This window comes from Protomyctophum parallelum (assembly GCF_964188405.1).
Source record: "Protomyctophum parallelum genome assembly, chromosome: 12".
NCBI lineage: Eukaryota > Metazoa > Chordata > Actinopteri > Myctophiformes > Myctophidae > Protomyctophum > Protomyctophum parallelum.
The window spans coordinates 23210017-23229742 of NC_139712.1; the positions used below are offsets into that span (position 1 = coordinate 23210017).

The window sequence follows — 19726 nt, forward strand, 5'->3', positions numbered from 1 at the left end:
TTGAGGCTGAGTTGAAATTGTTCATGTGGCATTTCGTCCTCGGCCTAGTGGGAATGTGGGTGCACAATTTCACGGAAATCACGCGAGGTGTTCATGATTTGCAGCATTTTGTTTGAAACTGAGCACTCCTGTGAACTTTGGAAGCCAATCTTAACCAATCAGGATGGAGTCTGATAAATCTGAAAGACCCGTTTCGTTGAATGGCTCTAGAGAGACTGTGTACCAATTTGCGTGATGTTTGGACAAAATGTGTAGGTGTACTGTGCAAAAACTTGTTTTGCACAAAGCGGCCTCCTGGTGGCGCTATAACAGGCCGTTCTGGAAAGTTTGGGGCAGAGGTTCATCGTTGGCATCCAGGGAGTGTGTGTGCAAAATATGGCATCGACCGGGTTAACGGTGGCCGAGATTAGCTGTTCACGGACACACGGACACACGGACACACGGACACACGGACACACAAACGGACGGACGGACACGCGGACGGACGGAGTGCAAAACATACTCTCCCCACATGCCTTCGGCCTGGTGGAGACAACTATGAGGGCTACGAAGGCTGTACAAGATCTCCACAAAGGTTTTACAATTTTGTCAACACTGGTTATAAAACTGTAACCATCAAAGCATGGACAGACGGCATTCAACACTTAATGTTATGTGACCATGTGAGTATAATATACTAAACCAAAAAAATATTTTACCAAAAAAGTTTGATATATGATATGTTCCCCCCCCCCCCCCGAATTACATTCTGCTATAGATGTAGCACACACTAGCACAGATGTGCTACACCTCCCGGTCTACAGATACATTAGGGCAGTGGTCCCCAAACCTTTTCATGTCAAGGACCCCCAAATTAGAAAAAAGGGAATGAGGCCGCACAACTCGTATAGTCGGGGTATGGCAACCTGTTTCCCCCGAAAACGTCAGTTCAATAAAATAAATCCTTGCCTGGTGACTAGGAGTTGTGCGAGGCCTCTTTCCATTTTTTCAAGTTTTATCTCCTGCGGTCAGCACCTCCCCACTACTGCCCCTACCTCTTTGTTTTGTTCTGTTAAGTACCCGCAAATTGACACTAATTAGCCCCCCGGACCCTAGCCTCGGTCCCAGGCTCACTTATCTGCGAAAAGAAAAGCCTGGTCACAACCTAAGGCTGAGAAGCTATCGGCGGTTGTATCTTCCGGAACATCCGTCAGATGTATTTATTAAAATCAATGTTAATGTACACATGGAACCAAACTGACCTGTGCGGGTCCGTTTGATTCCAAACTATCATGTAGCTGGGGTCCCCGGACCCCACTTTAAGAACAACTGCATCAGGGGGTTAGAAGAAAACAAAAACACATATGGGGACTATTAACCCCAAACGCCTTCTAAATCAGTAGTTCTAAAAGATTTTTTTTTAAATACAGTACGTACAAAAAATAGCAGATCTACAAGCTAAAGATGTTGTAAGATGCAGATGCTTCCCGGGTTTTAACTGAAGAGTCCTATATACCCGTAGCCCACCAGTGATTGGCAGCTGTCAGCTCTGCCAATCAGCCTCCAAGGAGAAAGATTATAGCGCTAATCTGAACCCTGAATAATACATGAAATTTAAAATATTCAATGAGTTTACTGTAAACGGAACGGCTGGCATGGTGCACGCTCAGCAATATATCACACAGCGTTCAATAGTTGGTTGCCTTATCACTTGCGCGCGCACGCACGCCAATTAACACGAATCAGAACATGCTGTACTTGACGGCACCAGTGCAATAAGCTCATTCGTCGTATCTTTGTCCTCTGATGATATCCGCTCAAAAACGGGGAAGAGACGCCTGTTCTAGGCGTTTTCTTGACGCTTCTTGACGCAAAAGTGTGCCTGCACCCTGACTGAGCGTTTATTTTGTTTGTTGCAAGTTCGTCCGCGTCGCAAAGGGAGCCAGACTGCACTGCGTGAAAAGGGGAGCAATTATGTGCACTGTATTTTCCCCGTAAACCTCAAGTTTAGCGGGCATATACAGTTAATATACGGTAATATACAGGTGTGATGGTACAATTCTGGAGTTTACCGGAGTTTGTTGGAAAGTTTAACGGGAGTTTCCTGTAATGTATACATCCGTATTCCATGCTTTTTGCGCAGTGCTCTTCCCGTCAGTGTGAGCTCAGTAGCATCTGCACTTTAATGCAGCGTGGCGTGAGAGAGTAAATGAAGACCGAGAGTTGCCAGCCATTCCCCTCAGTAGTGTCTCAGGCAAAATAAATAAAAAGGCATTAAGTCCTGATGTCGATTCCGCAAATGCCTTTTAAATCGGTAGTTCTCACACAATGGCATGTTCAAAAATGGCATGATGCACATGCTCGTGGCAGGCAGCACGGCACAACGTGACACGGTTTGAGCTTGCATATCTGCTATTTTTTTCACCAATGCAAATGATGTAACGGCACAGACGCTTGACTGATGTTAACCCATTTAGGACTGAGACCAGCTTCTACTAAATGTCTTTTAAATCTTGATAGTTTTCTGAAAAACCCTATGTTTCTATATGAGTGGTTCTCAAACTATTTCATGTCAAGGACCCCAGAAATGATATGTAATTGGCCCGCCGACCCCCGTCTGAAAAAAATGTTGTTCCAGGGACTGGAACTCACCTATGCTTTCTATGGCATAGGCAGCTCCCGGCAGGATCCGCCGGGAGAAACTACACACAGCTGCATGACATAATTATGACTAATTAATTAGAGTGACAGAGAGAGAGGGAGGAGTGTGTATGTGTACGTGTGTGGGTCAATTTAACAAAGGTGCAGACGATCAGAAATCAGCGGAGAGTGAGCGACGTTTGCGCTACTGTATGCCGAATTGAAGTGGACTCGGCCCCAGACTTTTTTTTCTTCTGTAAATAAAAAGAACGTCTGGGATTCCGAGGCTAGGGACCACCCAGAAGCAACGATATGAGTTAAAAACTCGCTCTGAAAGAATTATATTCAAAGATTTGTGCCACATTTTCACGGGTTTAAATAGCATATCTACAAGCTCGTAGCACTGCACTCGGTGCCGTGCTATGAGTTTGTAGATCTGATATTTTTGAATAGTTAAAGTAGGCTATAACATAATGCTTAAAACACCAAAAGGGGTTCCCATCCAGAATGGGTTCATTTCATTGGACAAAATGTCTATTGTTTCTCTCGTCTCTCTGTCTTGCCTCCATTTCTTTCACTCCTCTCGGGCTCCGCTGATGACACGGAATTGCTTCAAAAGGAAAAGACAAGTCTATCAAAGCATCACAGATCTCATACATAGACAATTTCCTGCTTTTCTGTAGCTATATCAAACATCTGCTGCGCTGTGAAATAGACCTTAAGAAGATGACGAAAATTCTGTAATTAGATCATGATCAAAGTCTTCAAAATGATTGTGTGGAGCGTGGCCTGATCAAAGTGCCGGAGTGGGAGTGCAGTGCTTCGCGGCACACTGTTCTAGCTATCAACACCCCTTTTGGTGTTATAAAGCATTGTTATACTTTAGATCAGGGTTGTGAAACTTTGACGATGGAGAGGGCCGCTATATTTCCACACTCACGCCAGAGGGGCCACATTGCATATTACTGTGATGCGACGCGTTTTGAGCTTGTAGATCAGCTATATTTTGCTATTTTGAATTGGAATCCTGAAAAGTAACCTTTTTCATTGAATTTCAAATGCATTTAGTTATAGTTATGTTAACTTTATGAACTGTTAACAATAACAATAACATTTTAATACTAGTCATTAAGTACTAGTCATTCAATACTAGTCATGAAGTAATTAAAGTGGGTTTGGAATTGTAACGGCTGAAATCCTATATATAATCCTATATAAATACTATATCAGTATTCTGATATTAACATGAGGGCCGCGTTAATTGAAGGTGGGGGCCGCATGTGGCCCCCGGGCCACCAGTTGCCCACCCCTGCTTTAGCTATTGAAAAATCGTGAAAATGTGCCTCAAATCTTTGAATATATATTATTACAGAGTGAACATTTTAACTCAAATCTTTGCTTCTGGGTCCCTGGAACAACATATTTTCAGATGGGGGGGCGGAGGCATATTCCATACAGAAACATAAGGTTTTTCAGAAAACTGTCAGGATTTTGAAGACATTTAAAAAATGTCGACGTCAGGCCCAAATGGGTTAATACATTAAGACCTGGAACTGCACCATTATTTTATACTTTAGCTGTTGGAAAAATAGCAGATCTACAAGCGTGCAGCGTGGCACCGAGTACCGTACGACGAGCTTGTAGATCTGCTATTTTTTAAAGATAGTGAAAATGTCGGCGCAAATCTTTGAATATGTATTCTTTCAGAGCGAAGGTTTTTAACTCATATCTTTGCTTTTGCGGGGTCCCTGGAACAAAATACTTTCAGATGGGGGTCGGCGGCCAAATACTTATAATATTTGCGGTCCTTGATGTGAAATACTTTGAGAACCACTGACATGGCTTTAGAAACATGGCTTTAAAAAAAAGGGTTTAGAAGACATTTATAGAATCTGTTCTCGGTTCTCAACGGGTTAAGCAGCCCGCCAACTGTGCGGTTAATACCCATGAAGCACTTTTTGTTGTAAGTCGCATGACCAGCTGTTATTACCGTTGAGCTGATTGCTCTTGATCTCTCTCTCGCTTTTCATATTATACAATATATGGTCTCTGTCGGGTGGAAACCTCATAATGTGACCAAGTACAGTGCTGTCAGTGTGGGACACGCATGGGCAACTGGCGCCCCGGGGGCCACATGCACGCGGCCCCCACCTTCACTTCAAAAAAATCTTCTAAATTCTGACAGTTTTCTGAAATAACTATGTTTCTAGGCCTATATCACTCAATATTTCATGTCAAGGACTCCATCCGACCCCCATCTCAAAATATGTTGTTCCAGCCCCCCCCCCCCACAACGTCACGATTAAAATAAAATAGCAGACCTACTGTACAAGCTCGTAGCGCGGCACTATGAGCTTGTAGATCTGCTATTTTCCAATAGCTAAAGTACAGCATAATGCTTAAAACACCAAAAGGGGTTCCCGCCCAAAATGGGTTAATGTGGCCCTCAGGTTAACCCATTTAGACCTAAGTTCGATTCTACAAATGTCTTCTAAATCATGACAGTTTTCAGAAAATCCCATGTTTCTGGTGCTCAAACTATTTCACGTCAAGGACCCCCGCAGCCACACTTTTTAGGGGGACCTAAACAAAATATTTGCACTGGGGGCCCATTGCCAGGTCCTTTCACCACTGGGCGCGTACTACATCATGCATATGATCGAAAAATAGCAGATCTACAAGCTCACACATTTAGTCCACATCATGGACGCAACACATGGTGAGCTTGTAGATCGGCTATCTTTTGGCGTGGCCAGACTGTTCCTCTCGCAATTTCCAAATGCTTCCGTCATACAGTCTGGAGCAACGGAAGCTCTGATCATGAGTAAAATATGAATGCTTCCGTCATACATTCTGGAGCAACGGAAGCTCTGATCATGAGTAAAATATGAATGCTTCCGTCATACAGTCTGGAGCAAAGGAAACTCTGATCATGACAAGTAAGCGATAAAGTGGAAGTGGAGCCTCCTTCCCACTTCAGTTTCGTCTTTACAGTCGCGCAAATTCATCCTAATTAAAAAGAAAAACATCTAAGCATATATAGGTTGCTGCTTAGCATAAATGGAAATACAAACATTTAACGTAATTTTTGTAAACGGAAATGGCAGATTCCTTATTCAGATTCCGGGAGGTGTATAGTTCCAGACTCGTTAGTATTCGGAGATTGTGGAATAGTTGTCTGGCTTTGATCGATTGATTTATTAACAGTTTGCAGAATTGCAGTACATTTCAGTTACAACTCAATACAAAAACGGTTAACAGTGAGTGGACGACACCATAAAGCATTACACTTGTTTACTTGGCTGCACAAGACTATTTGGTGCGTGACACCGTCATTGTGACAAAAGGAGTGAATCAGGCTTAACAGTCAAATGTTTAAGATTATTCTCACAATGATGGAGAGTTGAGCTCAGGATTACTTCTGTCTTCTGTCTTTATGACATTTAAGCCCTAAAGCAGCTTATTCGTGTTGGCAGTCCGTAACTCTCCCATATTTTCAGAATAAGACGGCAAAATGACCAAGTCCCTCTTCTTCACTTTTTGTCCCCCATTCTTTGCTACATCGGTGGTTCTCAACTTCTCATACTTTTTCATGTCAAGGACCCCACAAATTATAATTGTGTAATTGGCCGCTGACATCCATCTGAATTTATTTTGTCCCCCCCCCCCCCAGAAGCAAAGATATGAGTTCAAAATGTCCGCTGTGAAAGAATATGTATTCAAACAAAGACTGGAACCCGTTTTCACGAGCTTTAAAAAATAGCAGATCTAAAAGCTCATAGCGCGGCACCCGGTGCTGCGCCACGAGCTTGTAGATCTGCTATTTTTCAACTAGCTAAAGTTTAAAATAATGGTCAATGTGGTTAAACGCTAAAGTGACCCATTCTTTTTTTTCTTTCTTCATCACTCTCTCTCTCTCTTTCTCTCTCCTCTTCTTTTTCCACCCCTATACATCTTCAATCGCTCCCCCCACCCCACACACACACACACACACACACGCACACACACACAGCCAGGGTCAAAGGTGAGTCCGGACGTGCTGTCAGAGTTGGTGCGGCCCAGCATCGACTACGTGCGCCACAAGAAGTTCCGCTCGGGGAACTACCCGTCGTCGCTGAGCAACGAGAGCGACCGGCTGGTCCACTGGTGCCACGGAGCGCCCGGCATGGTGCACATGCTTCTCATGGCACACAAGGTAACCACAACGGATCGTATAGGCCCTGTCGTATAATGCACCCTTTGTCAAGTGCTCGTCAACGGTCCATGTGTACCACCTGTTTTCAATGTGCACATAATGCAGGAGGCAGCAGGAGGTTGCTTTACTGATAACGAGCGCTTCCATACTCTGATACTTGGAAAATAATCATCTGCAAGGGATTTCTTGACGGGAAGTAGCTCATTAAATGTCTATGGTGGATTTTTATTAACCAAAGACTTTACAGATTGAAATAGGACAATTCAAGCTTCCCCTACAGCTGCAATGTTGGTGATTTTGACGGTGTTTAATATAATTAGAGAGGACTTTTCTGTTTGGATGAATGGGCTCTCTATGGGAAGTGTCACCTAGGTATCACCTTGCTGGCAAGATGGCAGCCGTGTGAATATCATCAATAGGTTGCAGTTTTGTTGTTGGACAAAAATCCTCTCTCTCTCCATCCACTACCATTGAAATAACATGTTTTTCAGTTGCGTCATATTGATATTCTGTGCACTCAGTTGTTATTGTAAACTTGGTGTCAGTGAAAAGGAACATCACAGGTGCAGCACGGTGACTGCATATCGTGTTTGTTTTTTGTTTTTTCCAAAAATTATGTTTTAGCAAATTCAACATGAACTATAGCGGAACCAGGGCGGAACAAGGCAGAAAGAGCCAGCTGGTTAGTCAAGGACCAATCAGAAGGGTTGAATTATTACGGTAATCGCCTAATCACAATTATTTGACACAATAATGACTCTATATATGCACACAGAATAACTCTTCCTACTTCCAGGCCCCTTCCCTATACTTCCTTCACTGGTGTTACCAATGATAACTAATTACAGGGACACTTTTTGCAAAATGTATATTATGTTCATGACATTTAGAAGATTTAGTAATATGTGGTTTTAGATATTTTAGATTTTAGCAGTGTCCATGATGTCACAGACACTGGGCTCACTCACTTCCTGGACTACATCTAGGAACATTAAGAAGGAACATGCATGGGGGCGTGGTCTCCGGTTTGCACATGCTCAGTGTAAACAGGAACTGCGATGATGGCGTGTTCCAGCAGAGGTGCTAGAGGTGCATGAGAGTTGCTGACCCTATTTTTAAAAGTATATCAATTTCATAACAGACTGAAAGACAAGGACAAATACGTTAACTAAATGTTAATGTTTTTGGATATTTTTCTTTAGTGGATTTTGTTGGACATGTGTTCAACTTTTATTTTTGTGAATTGACAAAGGAACATATTGGATACTGTTCATTCAAGTGCTATGGATGGGACCGTACCTATGTTCCCTCAGCTCTATGTTCCCTCAGCCTACGACAACCTACCTCCTCCCTCACCCTAACCCTAACCTCCCCCGGGGCAGACACCTAAACCTAACCGCAACCCTCTCCAGACCCGCAGCGCACCTCGGGGCTGAGGGAACATAGGGCTGAGGGAACATAGGTATGACCCCCTATGGATGATATAATACATTTGAGGAAGGAAGGGTGACTGCTGTTTAATTCTCAACTGTTCTGGATCTCATTATTTACATGAGTTATGAGCTTTCTGTCTAGCACCTCTGCTGGAACACTCCCATCATCGTAGTTCCTGTTTACACTGAGCATGTGCAAACCTCCCACAGGAGATCGTGCCACGCCCCTGTGCATGTTCCTTCTTAAAGGGACATTTCACCCTTTTTGCATAAAAATATATGTTAATGACGTTTTAGAAGATTTAGAACACTTTCCTGGGGGTCTTTATGTGTGTAATATGTGGTATTAGATATTTTAGATTTTAGCAGTGAGCCCAGTGTCTCTGATGTCATGGACACTGGGCTTACTTTCTTCCTGGACTACAATTCCCATAATGCTTTGGTGCACTGCTCCTCATTGTGGATAGGGGGAGGGCTGTCTTACTGAGACAACATGTAGTCCAGGAAGTAAGTGAGCCCAGTGTCCATGACATCAGAGACACTGGGCTCACTGCTACAATCTAAAATATATATTACACACACAAAGACCCCCAGTCTAAACGTCATTAACATATATATTTTTGCAAAAAGGGTGAAATGTCCCTTTTAATGTTCCTAGGACTACATGTTGTCGTAGGAACACCGAAGCATTATGGGTGTAGTCCAGGAAGGAAGCTCAGTGTCTGTGACATCATGGACACTGCTAAAATCTAAAATATCTAAAACCACATATTACACACATAAAGACAATGCAAAATGGGTGAGGCTGTGTTCCATTGAGTGTGCAGTGGTTCTCAAACTGTTTAATTTCAAGGACCCCCGTAACTGAGAGTGTGCGGGTCCATTTGGTTCCATTTACTCTCAGGCCCCTTTTCCACCGGTTGGTTCCCAATGGGAACCGGTTCAGTTCTTTTTGGTTTTTAGTCCATGAGCCAGAGCTCCAAAATTGAAACGTTAATTATGAATTGAGTGGGCAAAACCATACCTATATTAGATTGTTATGACCATGAAACTTCCCCAATTGAGTACTTACACGAAGACAATGATTTATTTTATTACAAATTTTACATTTTTTAATATGCAAATGAGGCATTATGTAGGAAAATATGCAAAATAATCGAAAATATGAAAAAGCTACTACTGTGGAAGGGTTATCATGTATTTATTTACTTATATTGATCATATAAACAATTTAATATAGTGTATAGTTCGTCCACAAATGTTGGACCTCTGGCTCATGGACTAAAAACCAAAAAGAACTGAACCGGTTCCCACTGGGAACCAACCGGTGGAAAAGGGGTCTCAGAGTTGCACACCCATACGGGGCCATTTGGAACCCACTCAAGGCCCACTGGTGTAGCAGAGTGAGCCAACAACACACACAATAGCAGCACCCTGACTCTGTTTGACCAGAATGGAACAGAGCCTTCATTAGTATCATTAACACTGACTCTGTTTGACCAGAATGGAACAGCCTTCATTAGTATCATTAACACTGACTCTGTTTGACCAGAATGGAACAGAGCCTTCTTTAGTATCATTAACACTGACTCTGTTTGACCAGAATGGAACAGAGCCTTCATTAGTATCATTAACACTGACTCTGTTTGACCAGAATGGAACAGAGCCTTCATTAGTATCATTAACACTGACTCTGTTTGACCAGAATGGAACAGAGCCTTCATTAGTATCATTAACACTGACTCTGTTTGACCAGAATGGAACAGAGCCTTCTTTAGTATCATTAACACTAACTCTGACCAGAATGGAACAGAGCCTTCGTTAGTATCATTAACACTGACTCTGTTTGACCAGAATGGAACAGAGCCTTCATTAGTATCATTAACACTGACTCTGTTTGACCAGAATGGAACAGAGCCTTCATTAGTATCATTAACACTGACTCTGTTTGACCGGAATGGAACAGAGCCTTCATTAGTATCATTAACACTGACTCTGTTTGACCGGAATGGAACAGAACCTTTATTAGTCTCATTATCACTGACTCTGTTTGACCAGAGCCTTCATTAGTATCATTGGTAACACAGTAGGGAAGGAAGTAATGCAGATGCTTAACAACAATTGAACAATTCATTTTACGCTCTCAAGAGTTAAAGATCTATATGGGTCCATTTGGTTAGCAACAATCCGTCATTTAGCATGGGGACCACCTGGGATCCGCCTCAAGGACCACTGGTGGTCCCCGGACCACTGGTTGAGAACCACTGCTCTATGAGAACAGTATCTTTCCCTTGCCACGCCACTCTCTTCCATCACCATCGCATGAACAACAGCACCACCTAGAGGCACTGCCAGAAGCCATGTAGCACACACACACACACACACACACAATGCCACACATTATTAGTATTATTGTGAGTTTGGAAAATATAGTTTAAAAATTGACATATATATGTTTCCCCGTGGTTGGTGAAAGCTTTGGAAGTTGCCTGGTAGTTAATGGTGGAGATAAATGTGCATGTGGCCCACATTTAGGTCGTCAATATTATGCACACTGCAATGTTCTTCTGTTCTTCCCCCTGCAAAGGTGTTTTCGACAGTCAGAGGCTGGCGCACGGACGCACACACACACACACACACACACACACACACACACACACACACACACACGCCGTCGCTTGCACTCACTTGTAATCTGCCTCACCCATGGCCCATTAGCCAGCCACTGGGCACACGCTGATGTGTTGCTATTTTGGCCCCCCGTCATCCGTCTTGCTAACAAGCAGAGGCATTTTGGAGTGGAGGGCCCACTTCCACAATACATCAGGGCTGAAAAGACGTTACTAATCTGCAACTGATATAAGAACAAACAAAAAAAGGATAAAATAAACAGACTACCACTAGAGACGTGTGGTGCATTATGCATTATTATTTTTGACGGTCCAGGTTTTCCGCAGACTGCAGCACTTGGCCAAAGATTACGTTGAGTTATGCAGATCCATATCGTTGCCTTTGGGCACAAACGGGCTTATCTCTCTTTTTTTCTTTTTCTTTTCGTAAATAAATGTATGTCCTACTTGATAGTTCTACAGTGTATCCAAAGTAGCAGATCTGTAAACTCTAAACACGTTGCTCACTGCCACGTTTAGAGCGTTTTAGATCTTGTGGATCTGCTATTTTCACTAGTTTGAGTCCCGGGGCGAATATCTTAATTTCTGTTTTGGGTCACGGGGCTGAACAAGTTTGGGAACCACTGTGTAAAAAGTGACTGTTCTGCACCCGACAGAGAGAGGTGTGAATGCTGATGTTGTTACATACACGTCGCAGAGCCAACAGCTGCTATATGTGACTTCAGTGTTATGACCGGGACCAGGAGGCTCTTATTGGACAGATGTTGTCCCAGCGTGTGTTCTCGGTGCAGGGCGGCTGTCTGAAACCAACCCAACCCCCCATGGCCCTGTTCTGTCCTGGACTCCCTGGAATAGGTCTGACCTCGTTGGTTCAAACAGGGCACCAGAGATTATTAGGGGCAGTCTGCCTGCTGATTAACTGCTGTCTCTCTCTACCCGCCCAATGGCGCCATGGTTCAACACCTATAGGCACGCGCACACATGTAGACATCAAAGGGAGCTTCAGCCCCAGCCCTTTTACTGTCTGTAAAACAACTGCCCTCTCCAGACCATGGATGCAGCATTTACTACACGGTGAAAGAAATGCAAATGCCCTCCCTCTCCTTTCCATGCCACGAGAATTTATTTTCGGATCTTGATCGCAGCATTTTGCGTTGAAAGAATTTGTTTGGAAATCCATGTCATTGCCGCATCTCCAGTAGCCAACGAGTGTGGGGTCGCGCTTGGACAATAGCAGATCTGCAAGCTCTCAACGCGTCAACGTTGAGAGTTTGTAGATCGGCTATTTTCTCCCAAAAGTGCCCTCTTACGGAATTTCAGCCCCTGCCTCTGTAACACACTCTGCACGTCCCTGCGTCAACTAAGGCTGTCGCCGAACATTCGGGGTTCGAACCTTCGCTCGTTAGGGTTGGCACTCGAATCTTAATGAATGGGCTTGAACCATTTGTTTATTTATTTATTTTTATTTTATTATTATACATTTCTTAACTCATATTCTTCGGTGAGAATGCGATATGCATAATAAGAGTACTATGTTCATGTTGTGTTTTCGTGTTACATGTTTAGATGTTATTAATAATCAGGGGGGCACACAACCGATGCTCTAGTGCACATACGTCGCCAAAATGTTTTCTGCGCATAGATCAAAGGCATGCAAGGCGCATTTGCGCACCAACATCTGAGACAGTTATGTAGAGAAATCTGACAGGCATTTAAAAGGAACTCAAATGTGATGCTAATGTCCTGTAAGTAGACTTAGAAATATAACTAGTGTTGACTAATCATTACATGTGACTCTTATTTTGAAGAGGAAGTTATACACAGGAAGTCCGTTTCAGTTGTAAACAAGCTACTATGACACTTTCCCAAAAAAACTAATAGTTTGAAGGTTCGCTCGAAAATTCCTACACCAAACCTAAAATAGACAATACAGTGAGCTTATCTCTGCTTAAAAAAAAAACACTTCAGTGCATGTGATTGTGACATGTGGGAGGTGAGCGTGTGATTAAAGTGTGATTAAATGTGCAGACTAATTAAACAAGAAAAACTATTCCTGTGTGTTCCCACCAGCTGTTCAAGGAGGAGAAGTACCTGCGCGATGCGGTGGAGTGTGGGGAGGTGATCTGGAACCGAGGCCTGCTGAGGAAAGGTTACGGGATCTGCCACGGCACCGCCGGTAACGCCTACGCCTTCCTGGCGCTCTACCAGCTCACCCAGGAGAGGAAGTATCTGTACCGCGCCTGCAAGGTGCCTGTTTAACCCTTTTAACCCCCTTATGGCCACCCTAATTAACAGTGGATTGTGCCTTCTACCTGCACTATTCATATGTTTAATTCATAATTTTAATGCCAATAGAAAAATCCTTGATATACACACTATATCTCATTTTCACGAGGCAAGACTATAGTATTAGATAGAGACCCAGTCCTGATGGTGGCGGTAACTTCACCATTATGCCGATTTTGACCGAATGGAACGAATCTGGCATTTTCGGTTAAACGGAACATCAACATCCGCTATCTTTCTGCACTGTGTTACACAGTCATCTGTCCCCGATGCTAAGCGATCATCGTTTATTTTAATATCTAAGTCAAATTAAGCTCTAATCAGGCCCCAAATATCACATTTTACGCAGCTATGCACATAAAGACCGTGCTTCGTATAATTGGTTATCAGTTTTTTTTATTAACGGGAGAACAATGGCTTCCATCATAGCATTGTGATGCTAACTTTCCTGGAATAGCCTGACGTGATGTCACTGGTAGGCGGGGTTTCTGAACTTCCCGCAACAGCCGCCCTCCACAGAGACACAAACTAGAGATGCGCCGATCGATCGGCCACCGATCATGATCGGCCGATCATGCCTGTATCGGATCGGATCGGATTCTCAAAATAAATCAAAATTGCCGATCAAAATGCCCGATCAAAACAGACAGTGGGACAGTGGCAAGTCTCCTTTAAGGGGGCGCCTGTTTTTGCAGCTCCGGTCGCTGTTGAGAGCTTGTAGATCCGTCTGTTTGTAGCGCAGCTGCGCAGCCAGGGAAAAAATAAGAAATAAGTTACGGGAGGCATACTATCATCCGACGGAGCAATGCTCCGAGGTGCGCTGCGGGTCGGGATTGGGTTGCGGTTAGGTTTAGGTGTCTGCCCCGGGGGAGGTTAGGGTTAGGGTGAGGGAGGAGGTAGGTTGTCGTTCGGACCAATGCTCCGTCGGATGAAAGTACTGCACTCATAAGTTACAGGTGGAGATGAAGTGAAGTTGGAACGGACAAGCAGATGCTTGTTAGCTTGAAGCTAACATCACAACCACTGGGCAGGCTACATGTTGCTGTGGCTACCACAGCAACATGTAGCCTAGCCTGCCCAGTGGCCAAGTCTCCTCCTCCCCGCAGAAGTCTTGCCTCCCCGCGCCGTTGGAGGCTGGGAGTGCCGGCGGCTCCATGCTGCTGCTGATCTCAAGGCATCGCGCGTCCTGCCTGTTTCTGCAGCGCAGTTCGCTACGCGTTGAGAGCTTGTAGATCTGTCTATTTTTGCAGCGCTGGTGTCGGGGTTCGTTCACGTTGTCAATAAAAAAATTAATTAGATTAAAGGCGGAGATGAAGTTCAATCAGTGCTTAGATTACACGCTAATCTAAGCACTAAACTAACGATCAGCGAGCCTATACAGTATACAAGTGCTAACACTAGCAGCCTGCTTTTTATTTTAGTCTGTACAGTGAAATGTTCAGTTGTCTGTGTCCGTGCACTGAACATGTACGGTATTTATTATTATTATATTTTTGTATTTGATGAAAGAAGAAAGCTACAGTTTACTCTCCAAGTTGTCTCTAAGACAGTGGTTCCCAAACCTTTTCACGTCAAGGACCCCCAAATTGACACTGATCAGCCCACGGACCCCCATTTGAAAAGATATGCCAGGGACCCCCATAAGAAGATTGTAGCAGTGATTCTCAAATTTCTCCACCAGTTTAATTTCAAGGACCCCCAGTTTGACTACGAACCCCCATTTCATGCCACTTCTATCTCTGAGACCCCAATTCATATTGTAAAATCAATGTTAAGTGTTAACCCAAACGGGTCCATTTGGTTCCAAACTATCCTTTTAGCTGGGGACCCCCTGGAACTCCCTCAAGGACCCCTGGGGGTCCACGGACCCCACTTTGGGAACCACTGCATTTTGAGTCTCTACAGTTTACTCTGTAACCTCCAAGTTGTCTCTAAGAGAGTCTAGAGTGAAATATTGCACGTTGCCTCAGCTTGCAAAAAAACTTTCTCATCTCCTAATTTTTATACTTACAATGTCAATGATGTGTAAGAAGAGTACAGTAGAAAATACAGTAAGTATATATGCTACACAATGGAAAAAAATATGGATTTCACGACGCTGTGATCGGTATCGGCAATATCGGTATCGGCCTATACTGTTTCCAGTGATCGGTGATCGGTGATCGGCCCCAAAAAACCTGATCGGAGCATCTCTAACGCAAACCCCTGTTGGTGTTTTAAAGGACAACTTTAGTTTTTTTCAACCAAGGTTCATGTTTTAGGTTGTTATTAGAGAAAGTAAAAGATGAGTGTTAATTTTCTTTCATTTGCTGCTTTCTTTCGTTTTTGCGATTTTAGCAGTTTTTGACAGGGAGGCGGGGGCATTCGAGCATGGGGCTAAATATGTATTTTTTTACAAAATATTATGGCGATTTTTTTTTTTATTATTCACTATAGTCCTAATAAACCCCAAGAAATTTCATCTGACCACAAAAGATCACAGGATCTATTGAAGGTGACAAACTGACATATTGAGCCTATACACACAGTATAAGCCTTCCCCTATAGGCTACCTTCACATTCAGTAGATCCTGTGATCTGCTGTGGCCAGATGTAATTTCCTGGGGTTTATTAGGACTATAGTAAATAATACAAAAATAAATCGCCATAAGAATTGGTAAAAAAAATACATATTTAGCCCCATGCTCGAATGCCCCCGCCCCCTGTCAAAAAGAGCTGAAATCCCTAAAACGAAAGAAAGCAGCAAATGAAAAAAAAAGTACACTCATCTTTTACTTTCTCTAATAACAACCTAAAACATGAACCGTGGTTGAAAAAGACTAAAGTTGTCCTTTAAGCATTATGCTATACTATAGCTATTGAAAAATAGCAGATCTACAAGCTCATAGTATATTATAATAATTAACATAATATTGAGCACCACTGATACAGAAACATGAGGTATTTCAGAAAACTGTCATGATTTAGAAGACATTTTTAAAAGTGTGCTCGAAGTGTATATAGCACACATGGACACTGGTCTTTTGACATTGGTGTTTTTTGTCCCCTCCTGCCTCCTGTAGTTTGCCGAGTGGTGTTTAGACTACGGAACCCACGGTTGTCGCATCCCTGACAGGCCCTACTCTCTCTTCGAAGGTACTTGATATTTATGTTTGTCTGCGTTTCAATTTCCACTTATTTTAATGACTAAAACATCTTACAATGAATGCACCACGTCTCTGTATGTGTGCGTACTCATGTATGTATGTACTATATGTATGTACGTATGTACGTACGTACGTATGTATGTAGTGTTACCCAGCGAAAGGGATAGCCGGTAGATAGACAGATGCGAGACCATTCTGAATTAATAAAAAACTAAAAACACGTCAATGGTAGCGAGCGCCGTTGGAGAACAAAACGGAGAGTTAACAGAGTTGCGGAATTAATGAATCGCAATGCCCCGTCGACTGCCTAGATCTCACTAACCTTTGAAGAACCACCGCGCCGACATCATCGTTCCTTTTCGTGAAAATCCACTTTGAAATGCTGTGATCCTTTGTCGTAATGTTGAAAAATAAGTGGCGATCAACAACAACATAGCGGAGTAGGAACGTGCCCGCTGCGCACCACCGCCGCCATTGGAATGCATCGGGCCTCGATTTCCCAGAACCCTTTGCATGCCAGTGTGACGGATGTTTATTTCATATTTACATCGATTTCAGCTCTTGACATTCATTTCAGACATGCTCTAGTATCATGTGAAGAGTCTGCCTGTGCTATTAACTCATTTTGGATTTAAAAAAATAATAATCAGTTTTTCTCCTCTCCTGAACAGTTAAGTCTTGCCACCATGACTGCCTCTGTATCAAATGAGTCACATATGAATACGCCGTACCTTTTCACATCACAAACCCCCCAAAAATAATATCTGGCAATTTTGAAATAGCTAAAGGAAAGTAGTGACCCACTTTGACAACCCCTGGTATACTGCATGTACAGAGCCAGACTGAGAAGAAAGAAAAGAAAAGAGAGCATACTGGAGGGAGAGAGATCATTCTCCAGGTATATAGAGTGAAACATGTTACCATGGATATATAGGCAGCAAAGCAAGACGGCTGAGGCCCTTTCATGTCTATATTTGAACCCATCCGTTTTCTATTCAAAGGAGGTGTGTGACAGCTCCAATCTGAAGTTACAGCTGCAGGAGAGTTGATTGCGTTAACGAGACCTGGGCTTTCAACGTCCTCGGGTTTTGCAAAAATACTGAAATGAAACTGAAATCCAGGGTTCCTCTAAAAAAAAGAAAAATCTATGGTACGGTAAACAAGGCAATTACAAATCTTCAGAGCAGCGGATCGGATCAGATTCCCCTCTAGGCAGTTTGTCAATATTTCATACGCAGACTTCCTGAAGAGGAAATGACATCGCCAGAGTTTGCATCTTTAAAGCAGAGTGTGATTTTATATAGTCAGGACTCTATGGAGCAGCTGTTGGGCTTATATTTCTAAGATTCATGTTAGCTGTCAACAGTTAATCGGTCCTAAACGTATAGCGATACATTCTCATGCACGTACTGTGCACTTTTCTTCCCCCTGAATTGTTTATTCCACGATTCTGTAACCCATTTAGTCAATTATCAAATGTAATCCTGGGACTCCCTTTGCCGACCTGGGGAGAGCAATGGACTGACCTCATGCTTCCTTCAATGCATGAGGAGTCCAAGCCGCTTCTTTTCGCCTGACAGGGAGGGGAGGGAGTTTCCCTGGTTGGACGTAGCACGTGAAAGGAACACGTTATTCCAACCAGTTCCTTTCCCCTCCATCTTGCGCCCCAGCTGGCCAGGGGGACGTAGTTTAGAGACCAGGATTACTTTATGTTTTTTGTGAGGGTACGTTTTTTTTCTTCCTTTATTTACCCAGGGTAGTAGCTGAGCACAAGTGCTCATTTTCAGCAATGCCCTGCACATAGAGACACACAGACGGACACAAACATTAAAACTGGGTAGGTTACCTATCCTAGGGGACACGGGAAGAACATGCTAACTCCACACAGAAAGGCCGTTTCGCCAACCCCGCCTCGGGTATGGTAAGGGCACTGATGACGCGGAGGAGAGAACACGCCCCCAGCATCCCCAGCTGGAATCGAACCCACGACCTTCTAGCTGTGAGGCAACAGCTCTACTGACTGCGCCACCGTACCGTACCTGAACAGTTTATGATGTTGTACATGATATCATAGTAATCCTTGACCATCAAAACATAGGTGTAGACATCACATGCTCTATTATTATGTTTAGTTCAGGAGTTACGATGCATAATACATTATTTGGTAATGGCGGAAAGTAAAATGGCCACCAGGGGGCGTTTTCGCGATGGCTCCATATCTGAAAATGTTCAGGTACAAGTGTACCAAGTTTCATGCTTTTATGAAAAAGTTAACGAATTTCATATCAATCTTACGTCGGCGAATAAAACAAATAAAACTCATGGTCGGTGGGGAAAGAGGTCTTTATCAATTACCTGGTGTTGTTCGGGTTCAGCAGTCATGATTTATCATGTGTCTGTTGTGTGAATGTCTCTTGTGTTCCCTCCAGGTATGGATTTATCATGTGTCTGTTGTGTGACTGTCTCTTGTGTTCCCTCCAGGTATGGCCGGTGCCATCCACTACCTGTCTGAGCTGGCCAAGCCCGAAGCCTCCCGTTTCCCTGCCTTTGAACTTTGACTTCCACACCGCCCCATCCGTCCCACCGGACCGCGGATATGGGCTTGACGGGACCGCGAGGGATAGGGGGGAGCGCAGTTTGGACGGTGTCAACCCTGAGATAATGTCCTGCTGGTGGTGATTGAGTGTGGTGGTCGGTTGATTCACACTGATAACACGAGTTCAGCGCCACGGCCAAGTCGATGACGATTTGATTTTGAGACTAAACGGACAAACTGTTTTTGGACCCATTTGGAAAGCAGACGGCTGCTCTGGTCGTCGGGACGTTCATTTTCTCTTCAGCGAGGAAAGACGTTTTGTCCTGCAGACGGAGCCCTTAATGACAAAAAATGAGGGCCACATGCACTCCAAAACCCCGTTCTCCCTCCACCTCTCCTTTATCCTGGGAGTGAGTGAGGGGCTCCCACCAAACCCTCAGCCCTCTTCCTCTCACTTCTTTGGCATGGTTGTGAAAAAGACCAAACAACATCCCAAAGCCTGCAGCCTTTGTGTGTGTGTGTGTGTGTGTGTGTGTGTGTGTGTGTGTGTGTGTGTGTGTGTGTGTGTGTGTGTGTGTGTGTCTGTCTGTCTGTGTTTGGACTAATGCTGTATTGCTGTCATTTCCATGGCTCTGCATGCTCCTGCCTCATCATGTAACGTAGGTGTAGTAGTGATCTCCTTCCTGTCGTCGTCCCCCCCCTCATCATCTTTCTGTCACAGTAGGGTTCCTATACACAAGTATGGAATTTCATTTCATACTTTTCCAGGTCCGGAAATGTATGGAAAAAGTCTATTACTGCTGTTGTGTTTTCCTGCGCCGCGGCCACTCGGGAGGGGGGGGGGGGTCACTGGTCCCTGGTCCCTGGATCCTGGTCCCTGG

At 43.8% G+C, this 19726-nt stretch overlaps 1 protein-coding gene across 1 annotated transcript in view; it reads left to right on the forward strand.

Moving 5' to 3' along the window:
• The window catches only part of lancl2 (LanC lantibiotic synthetase component C-like 2 (bacterial)), a gene marked incomplete at its 5' end in the record, with an annotated part of 34450 nt that extends 15492 nt beyond the window's left edge, over nt 1–18958 (forward strand). The window contains 4 exons of the mRNA XM_083778098.1: nt 6632–6814; nt 12948–13124; nt 16226–16298; nt 18791–18958. Coding sequence (XP_083634224.1) covers nt 6632–6814; nt 12948–13124; nt 16226–16298; nt 18791–18867 — 510 coding nt within the window. The 3' untranslated portion in view covers nt 18868–18958. The remainder of the gene's footprint in view (nt 1–6631; nt 6815–12947; nt 13125–16225; nt 16299–18790) is intronic.
• Nucleotides 18959–19726: the final 768 nt, after the last annotated feature.